The sequence below is a fragment of the Pygoscelis adeliae genome, unplaced genomic scaffold (assembly GCF_000699105.1).
Source record: "Pygoscelis adeliae isolate BGI_AS28 unplaced genomic scaffold, ASM69910v1 Scaffold60, whole genome shotgun sequence".
NCBI lineage: Eukaryota > Metazoa > Chordata > Aves > Sphenisciformes > Spheniscidae > Pygoscelis > Pygoscelis adeliae.
The window spans coordinates 844912-854198 of NW_008823954.1; the positions used below are offsets into that span (position 1 = coordinate 844912).

At 42.7% G+C, this 9287-nt stretch overlaps 1 protein-coding gene across 1 annotated transcript in view; it reads left to right on the plus strand.

Moving 5' to 3' along the window:
- Positions 1-4203: 4203 nt before the first annotated feature.
- The window catches only part of ADSL (adenylosuccinate lyase), a 14384-nt gene continuing 9300 nt past the window's right edge, over positions 4204-9287 (plus strand). The window contains exons 1-4 of the mRNA XM_009322605.1: positions 4204-4233; positions 5172-5375; positions 6524-6568; positions 7353-7432. Coding sequence (XP_009320880.1) covers positions 4204-4233; positions 5172-5375; positions 6524-6568; positions 7353-7432 — 359 coding nt within the window. The remainder of the gene's footprint in view (positions 4234-5171; positions 5376-6523; positions 6569-7352; positions 7433-9287) is intronic.

Genomic DNA, 9287 nt, shown 5'->3' on the forward strand with positions numbered 1-9287 from the left:
AATAATAATAATAATAATAATATACAAAGCAAGCGATGCATGGTACAATTGCTCACCACCCGCTGACCGATGCCCAGCCAGTCCCCGAGTAGTTGCCCCCCGGCCAGCTTTCCCCAGTTTATGTACTGAGCATGACGTCACATGGTATGGAATATCCCTTTGGCCAGTTTGGGTCAGCTGTCCTGGCTGTGCCCCCTCCCAGCCTCTTGTGCACCTCCAGCCTTCTCAGTCGGTAGAGTATGAGAAGCTGAAAAGTCCTTGACTAGTGTAAGCACTACTTAACACACTGATGTTTTAGTTGTTGCTATCAATGTTGTTCTTGCCCTAAATCCAAAACACAGCACTGTACTAGCTACTAGGAGGGAAATTAACTTTATCCCTGCCGAAACCAGGACACCTTGGGGAACGAGACCAAGCAGCGGCCTGGGTCTGCCCAGGGTGAGCGAGAGAAAACGGACCAGAACAACCTTCAGGCGCCCCTTTGTGTCTTTTGGGGGAAAAGGGGCGGGGGGGGTGCAAGCCTAGTTTTACACAACCTTTTCTATGCAATTCTCCACGTACCTGTCATCCCTCAGCAAATCACCTTTTCTTGTCTCAGACCCTCCCCCTTGCACTTTTGCCTTTTTTGTGAAATTAGTTTTGTAAAAGCTTTGCTAAGCAGTTTTGGGGTGGAGGGTTGCCTTCTGAGCAAACATTGGTGTCCTTCTCAAGCGCTTGGCTGTTTACTTTTCAGGAGGTATGACTGATGAGACGTACCCTCTCGTTCAATCGGATTGCTGTCAGTCTGTGCCAACTGGACCACCCCACGTATCTGCAGCCAGTTGTTTTTAGATAGCCCTTCTTTCTGAGATAAGTTTACTTTTCGCCAAAGTGAGCAGAACAGTTACCCCAGAAATGCTTATCATGTTTCTGATGGGCCGAGTGCCACAAAAAAAACCTGATAGCGCAAAAGATTGGTATCAATTCAGCTATTAGGAAGCAGCGACTGAGAGTATGTCCGTGTGGTTACAAGCTGTTGTGTTAGTAGAGTCTATGGAGTTAACATTTTAAAAATGTAGTTTAAGCTAAACCTACTTTGACTTTGGTCCCAGTTAGGGGTATGCGTACAGCCCATTGTTACTTCTTAGTTATGACACAATCAATTTTTAAGATGCACTAACTTGCTTCCTTGTGGCTGAGAGGAAAACTCGTATCAGGTTTTTGACAGTGAAAAAGTTGTAATATGTTCCTAAAAAACAAAGACAAAAACACACGAAACTACCCTGCCTTCTGACAGGATAGCTTTAGCTTTCAGACTTTCTTCTGTACAGAGTCGTTCAGTTTCCATTTTCAAGTACTGGGGTTGTTAGGAAGCAATCCAAGCACTAGGTCTGGCTGTTACTATTAGCAGTAAGGGCAGAGAAGCACCATGCTGGAGAACGAGCAGTGCACAGTGTCATTAATGTGTTCCTTCTCCATTCAAGGACCATACTGCTACAGCGGCCTCATCGATAGTATGCTGCACCAAACATGATGTTTCAGAAGCTGGCGATGTAATTATACATGTATCAAAGCATGATGATTTAAACACCGTCATATCAATTCCTGCAGATAATCATCGCTTTTTCTTCTGTTCAAGAACGAAATACTTTACAGGACTCGCCTAATAGGAGAAAGCAAGCCACTGAAAGAACCAGTGAGAGGCTTCTAGGTTTCCACTCCCAAGCCCTGAACTTGGGGTTCCCCTGTCTCTTGACCCTTGCTTTCCCTCCCATTGCCACCGTAGAGTTTTGTTCCCAGAAAGCAGAGAGAGACCTTGCAATTTGTCGAGCACCCTTTTCGTAGTGGGAAGAGGGAGACTACTATTTTTATCTGTCTCCTAATTCCAGAGGAGTTTGTCTTCGCATGTCAGCTCTGGACTGAAGAGGGAAGTGAGCTACTTTCAGCACCTGTTAGCTCTGTCAGTGATCAGTTAGTTATAGATATAAGCAGTTTGCTTAGGTTCCTTTTATGTAGTATTTCTTTTTGGGTACATTTAAAAAAAGAAGTAATAAATTAACTATGGGCAATATTTATTCCAGTACTTATCCTCACTTTGAAGACATGTATATGTTGCTTCTTCAATCATCCTTATTGAAGATACATAATATTTCTCTTTGGGTACATTAAAAAAAAAAAGTAATGAATGAACTATGGGCAATACTTACTTTTGTTTTGTAGTAAATCAGAATATTAGGAAGGTCTAACCATAGGTTTCTGGGAGTTGCAGGGAAGTAGTAAAAGAGGGGACATATAGTTTAGTGATAAAGTTTTGGGTAAAGTACAGGGACAGGCAAATGGTTTCAATATTCACCCTATTTATGGGAGGAATTTTTGAGTAGTCCACTTGGAATATGTGAAATAAGAACTGAAAAATTATTTCACTGGAAACTGAGTTAGACAGAAAATCTTTACAGTTGGTATTTTGTTCCTTACAGAAGGCAATACCAGCAGTTTGAAAGAGGAGACTCAGCAAAACCTGTGATTAGTAAGAGAGCGCTCCTTAAACTAATCTTTTTCCAGCTGACAGTAGTTGAAGTTTGGGTTAAGAGCTGAAGCGTGTGAGTTTATACCCATCCCGAAGCTCTAGTTTGGGTTTTTTTTTAGCATAAATCCATTTTTATTATGATACTTCTATTAACACATTCTTTTTTTTTAGTCTTGAGTTCTTGACCTAAACGATATGTTATTTGAAAGTCAAGTACAAATTTCATGGAGCTCTTCCTTCTCGTAGAAGTAGCTTTGACATCCTGCAGCATCAAACTGACTAATAAAATGTTTTGCACATGTGAAATCTGAATGTTTTCTCTCTTATAAGAGCCCATAGTAGCCCTCGATCTTTTTTTTTTTTGGTCCAATTTAAGTTTCGTTATTTTTCTGTCGTATGTTCTTTATTAGATGAGCAGGCCGGTGTTCTCATTCTGCTTGCAGGAGATGTTCCATGTCATCTGCCTGCTCTGCCCTTTAGGAATAGGGATGCATGAACAGTCGTAGTTGTTACAGTGGCACATCAAAGTATTGGAGCAGCCTCGGAGGAATGACACCTTAAAAGCACAATCCGGAGAGCGCATCACTGACCTGTAGTGCTTTGGAGAAAACCCTGTGTTCTCCCTCAGGTAGTTTTCCTACTTAGTTTTCTTAGGTAGACAGGTTTGAAGGACATTCATTTGCTTTCTTCCTGAGGTACTGTCAATATCAGCAAAAACTCACAGTGAAGAGACCTCACATGATGTTTGTGGACGCACGAGAACAGCATTTGCCTTGGCACTACCTTTCCTTGCATGTATCCTATGGCAAGTAGTCCCTTTTCGTAGGGACTCTTTCTTTCCTCTCTGTATGGCTGTCAATGACTGCATACTGCGGTCAGCTTTTCCCAACAGATCATGGATGTGTGAACAAGGCATGAGATTTTAATCTTGGCACAAGAGCGTATTGCCCACTGAGTTGCCTGTGTGCTTTCAGGCAGTTACGGTCTGTATCAGTACACGTCAAAGACAGCAGGCTGGGGCCAGGTGCTTTTCCTCATTTATCTGGACACTTATGGTTGTGTATACACTCGCAGCATCGTACCGCCAATTGTGTGGGTACTAATTATCTGATGAGGACCCTGAAGACACATCTGCTTCACTTGCTGTCTTCTCTAGTTCCAGATTACACATCTGCAAAACATTTTTTCACTCAGTTTGATTTTGAACAGAACCAGCTTTTGAAATACTTTGTATCCTTGAAGCTTCATGGCTGGTGACTTCTAATTACTAATGCACAAGACAACACCATTTTAATTTGGAAAAGGCAGTAATACCAAGTTCATTGTGAGACTTTCAAACTCTCAGTATCAGGAAAAGACATTTTTCTCAGCTTAGTTAGCTTGTGCAAGTATAGAGCTGTGCAAGAGTTATACCAGCGTATAATTCTGTGGTTTAATATCTTACTCTGTTTTTGAGTCAGCTTGCTGAAAAGATTTAGCAAATATTTTTGAACATGAACTAGGAGCATTTATCCCTGCTTCCAGATCAAGTAACTGATTTCCCAAGCTTCCAGTTTCAGACTGAGATGAAGTACTTTAGGACTTTTGGAAAGGTACAAACATACGTACCTTTCCATGTGTTCTAAGTCTGCTGTTTACAGTTGTGTAGGTCTAGTTGTGGTCCAAAGAGTTCTTCCTGACACAGGCTATCTAGTCCCATGGTGGCTGGATTGTTCTTTACCCAAAGGGTAAATTTCATTAAAAGAAGTTAAAACTATACTGTTTTTATATCACTTTTCCCCACGTGTCTAATTTTTGCAGTTGTCACAGGGATTTTATATGATTGAGGAACGTATGAGGCCCAAGAGGAACATCTAAGCATGAACACTGTCCTATCCTATTGGAAAAGGTTGGAGAACCTGTCCTGGTTTCGGCAGGGATAATTTCTTTCCTATTAGCTGGTACGGTGCTGTGTCTGTGTTTTGGATTTAGGATGAGAACAATGTTGATAACACATCGATGTTTTAGTTGTTGCTAAGCAGTGCTTACGCCAGTCAAGGACTTTTCAGCTTCCCATGCTCTACCGACTGAGAAGGCTGGAGGGGCACAAGAGGCTGGGAGGGGGCACAGCCAGGACAGCTGACCCAAACTGGCCAAAGGGATATTCCATACCATGTGACGTCATGCTCAGTACATAAACTGGGGGAAAGCTGGCCCCGGGGGGCCGCTGCCTGGGGACCGGCTGGGCATCGGTCGGCAGGTGGTGAGCAATTGCACTGTGCATCACTTGCTTTGTGTAGCATCATCATCATTGTTGTTGTTGTTGTTATTATTACATCATTATTCTTGCTGTGGTAATTATTATTTTATTTCCATTATTAAACTGTTTTTATCTCAACCCATGAGTTTTTCTCACGTCTACTCTTCCAATTCTCTCCCCCATCCCACTGGGGGGGGCGGGGGGCGGGAAGTGAGCGAGCGGCTGTGTGGTACTCGGTTACCAACTGAGGTTAAACCATGACAGAACCCTAGAATGAAAGCATTTGCTGTTACAGCTCTTGATTATGCCAAATTGCCATGCTTCCATGGGATGTCATGTGGGAGTAAATTATCTAAACAGCTTCTGTCTCAATGTGGGTTGTCTCTTAAAGACAAAAAGAAATAGAAAGTTCTTTTCCCCTTGCAGTCACTTGGGCTTCCTATCACAGATGAGCAGATACAGGAGATGGAAGCAAATCTGGACAACATTGACTTCAAGATGGCAGCGGAGGAAGAGAAGAAGCTGCGTCACGATGTGATGGCCCACGTTCACACCTTTGCCCACTGCTGTCCAAAAGCTGCAGCCATCATTCACCTTGGAGCAACTTCCTGTTACGTAGGAGATAATACGGTAATACAATATTTTCAGTTTCCTGCCTGCAGAGCTGGGCAAAACAAAGCTACAGTTGCTTACTTGATAGCTCTTTCTAAACTTTTCTTTATAAAATAATACTAAATAGATTTTTCAGACATTTTTATTAGTTTTACTATTGAAGTTAATTCCCCTTTATCCTAGCTACCCTAGGAAGGCAAGCTCCTCTTGCCTTCTTTCTTTTGATATGAAGCAAGATCTGTCTGGAAACTAACTGTTCTCTAAGCTCTGCTTGCATGTTAAATATTCAAGGAGATAAGAGATAGTGAGTTGCAAACGCATGCAGAAACGTGTGAACTGTCAATTATGCCAATGGGACAAGAGTTCACTGACTTACAAAACATGGCCACTTTTGATATACACAGCCCATGAGCTTTCAACTGCTGCTTGGAACCCCTGTATTAATTCAGGGTAAATAAAGCTTTTCAGTGGCCAAGAGGATGGATAAATGTGTTAAGTGAAAAAGGAAATACCACCATTCTACAGAACTGTAAAATGCTTGTGAAAAACCTGTCTAAAACTGAGTGCAAACTAAAGTCTTAATTTCTCAGTGTATATTGCTGTTCCCCTTTGTGCAAATCATTGCAACTTCACATCCACTTTTGTCGTACGAGAAGCTGCTGCGTGATTATTTTTACCCAACTCCTTTGCAAGCCTGTTCGGCTTTTAAGTAATACCACCTTCCTTGTGACACTTGGCACCTAGCTGTACCTCAGTCTCAAAAGGAGGAGTGAAGATGACAGCTGCCTGATCAGTCCACTTACTTTCTTGCTGTCTTTAGCCTACAGTGCCTGCATTTTCCACTTGGGATGAATGATTTAGTCTGTCATTCCATGGGCATCAGGAGTATCTCAAAATAATCATTCATGCCTAGTTAGTGGAAACAGGTCTTCTACTGCCCAGTATGACTTTCTGTGGATAGTATAGAAGGAGCAATAATGGATCCAGCATTTTTGTCATAAGCAAGTTCACTGCAAGTTCTGATACAAGAAGAAAAGCAGAGCTTTCATTATAAGAGACTTTTGAGTGGACAAAGCATATTTTAATTATCTGTGTCCTCTCTGAGAGAAGCCATTATGTCTGGTCCTTCAGACATGGCCCAAACTTCCTTTCTTTGCTTCTTTCAGGACCTGATTGTCCTCCGTGATGGGTTTAACCTGCTGCTACCCAAGGTGAGGAGGCAGTTGTGCACAGTGTCTCAGAAGTGAGCAGCACTGATGTCCTATGAATAGCCTGTGTTTAACTTGGATTTTCCTAAGCCTTGCTGGGAAGCTAGGAGGAGCTGTCTGCCTGAGTTATTCTCAAAAAAGTAAACAGTTATCTTCCTTTCCTTTCTCAAGTCTTTCCCCAAAGCTTCTTTGCTCACCATGGGAATTATAAGCAACTCCTTGTTTATCTGTGCCACAGGTACTAGTTTCAGAAAACAACTGTATTGCTTTTAGGATCAGCTTAGGCATCCCATTAACTATATTCCTAGGAGTGTATCAGCATTCAAGAAGCTATATAACACAATTTTCTGAGGTCAAATACAGTGGGAGTGTAGTGCAGTGTTGTCTATCTGACCTGAGTGTCTTGGCACCCAATTTGCCCTGGACTGTACATGTGTCAATTATACGCCAAGCAGCTTTATTTCTGACCTATTCTAGGAATAAAGAAAATACCCAGGGATAAACCAACTGCAGGATTGGGTTGGGCACGAGGACTAGACTAGTTTGAGCTGAAGTCCAACCACTTGTATCATCTCTTGCTTGAGTTTTGTAGCAAGCAAAAATAATGTGCATGCCCTGAAAAAATGAAACACACAATATTCTACAATTAGAGGGGGGTATTCAAGGATTGCACAGTTGTTTCCCTCGCCTTTTTCTCACAGCGGTGTTGTGCTTAAGCGCGCTACCTTCTGCTGTGTTGTTTTTTTCTCTCATTCTGCCTCTTTTCCATCCTTCCTGCGTCCACCAGCTCGCAAGGGTGATCAGCCGGCTGGCCGACTTTGCTGAGAAGTATGCTGACCTGCCTACTTTGGGCTTCACTCACTACCAGTAAGTAGCCATCAGCCTTTCCTTTCATTTTGTCAGCTGTGCTTTGGTTAAATTGACCTGCTACTGCTTTCTTTCATCCTTTTTCCCACTTCTGACCAGTGGCAGTTGGTACTGCTGGACATCATTAAGACATTGTTGGTGGTTCAGAAAAGGAGTATGTGTCTAACTCCAGCCTTGTCTCAGGAAATTGAACTGTTGCTTTGACTAGCTGTCAGCAGTTGTTTTAACACAGCTTCATACGGAATGACTTCTTGGCGAACATAGATGTGTAAACTCTGGGCTGTTTCAAAAAGCATGACTGGGAATTGCAGTAAGCCTGTCTTCCAGTCACATTTTCTTTATTTTGTTTTTCTGTCAGTTAAGTTAGTTTCAACTGCAGCTTAATGGTTTGTTACTAGCTACTTGTTACTACAGCTGCTCTGTCACTATTGCTGAAGCTTTCTTCTAAAGTGATGATTCAGGATCCATCAGTTTTCATAGATCCCTATATGGTTCCCTGGGAAGAATCAGGAAGAATTTCTTCTGTTTAACAGGATGATACCGTTTTCTGTCTCTTAGGAAACTTACACTTTCTGTGCAGCACTTCTGACATTAGAATAGAATAGAATAGAATAGAATAGAATAGAATAGAATAGAATAGAATAGAATAGAATAGAATATTTGTAGGCAGACTGCTGAGTCAAAGGACAACAAGATCTGGGTAGGTCTGTTGTTAAGGTAGATTAATCTGCTGCTTCATGAAGACAGTTTGCTTTCAGAGGCGTTAAACTGTACACCTTGAGGTAAGCCTGGATCTTCTACCCTGGTGATACGGAACACCAGAGGCAGGGAAATTAAGCACCGGTCGTGTTAGACTCAGTGCCTGGCACTTTAAAATTTTTCCCGAAGGAGAGTGGGAGCATCAGGTCAGGTCTCTGATTAATTGTGTTGCTGTATATGCCACGTCAGTTTGATCAGCTCTAGTCCTAGGTCCTTCTTTGTCTATAGCTTTTCGGAGGAGTATTCTCTGGGCTCAGTTTTATCTTGGCTTTTGGAAAGAGTACAAAGGAGTATTCAAGAAGTGTATGCAAGGCTAAGTTGTAAAAACTGAGGTAAAGGCGGCATTGATACCTCGGCCTTTTCTGTGTCCTTTGTCAGAAGGGCCTCTGCCCCATTATGAACAGGTCCATGTTTTCCCTAGTCTTCCTTTTGCTGCTGACGTACTCGCAGAGGCCTTTCTTGTCACCTTTCACATCCCACATCAGATTAAACTACAGGTGGGCTTCGGCTTTCCTAACCCCATCCCTGCAGTGCTGGACAGTTTATTTGTATTCCTCCTGGACCACCCGACCCCGCTTCCACATCTTGTATGCTTCCTTTTTATGTCTGAGCTTAATCAGGAGCACCTTGTTCACGTGCATGTGCTTTTTTGAAATAGTATAGAGGTTGTCTTCGGAGTTCATGTGGATAATTGGAAATATTTCAACTTCTAGGCTCTGCTAATACCCCCATTTTCTCCTCAAAGCATTTGCAGGGGGACAGTGTGGTTGAAGCTTGCAGATGTTTATTTCCAGGTGGAGGCCTTACAAAAAACGTTGGCTAACAGTATTGTTAATTATTGCACGTTTGCCCAGCGACTGAGGAATGCCTTTTTATAAATAAAAAGGAACAGTCCCTTGGAGAAATCATTTAAAATCACAACGTGTCCGCAGCTGTTTCTGCACTGAGAAATTCACACCAGTGCTACAAGTTAGCCAGGATGCCCCCAGTGCGCTGGGCGAGCAGAATTAGGGTGGGGGACAGATGCACCCCCCGTTTCTCCCAGCCCCCTGGCTTCTCTCCCCTGCGGGCAGAGCCCCGGGGGCGGCGCGGCCCG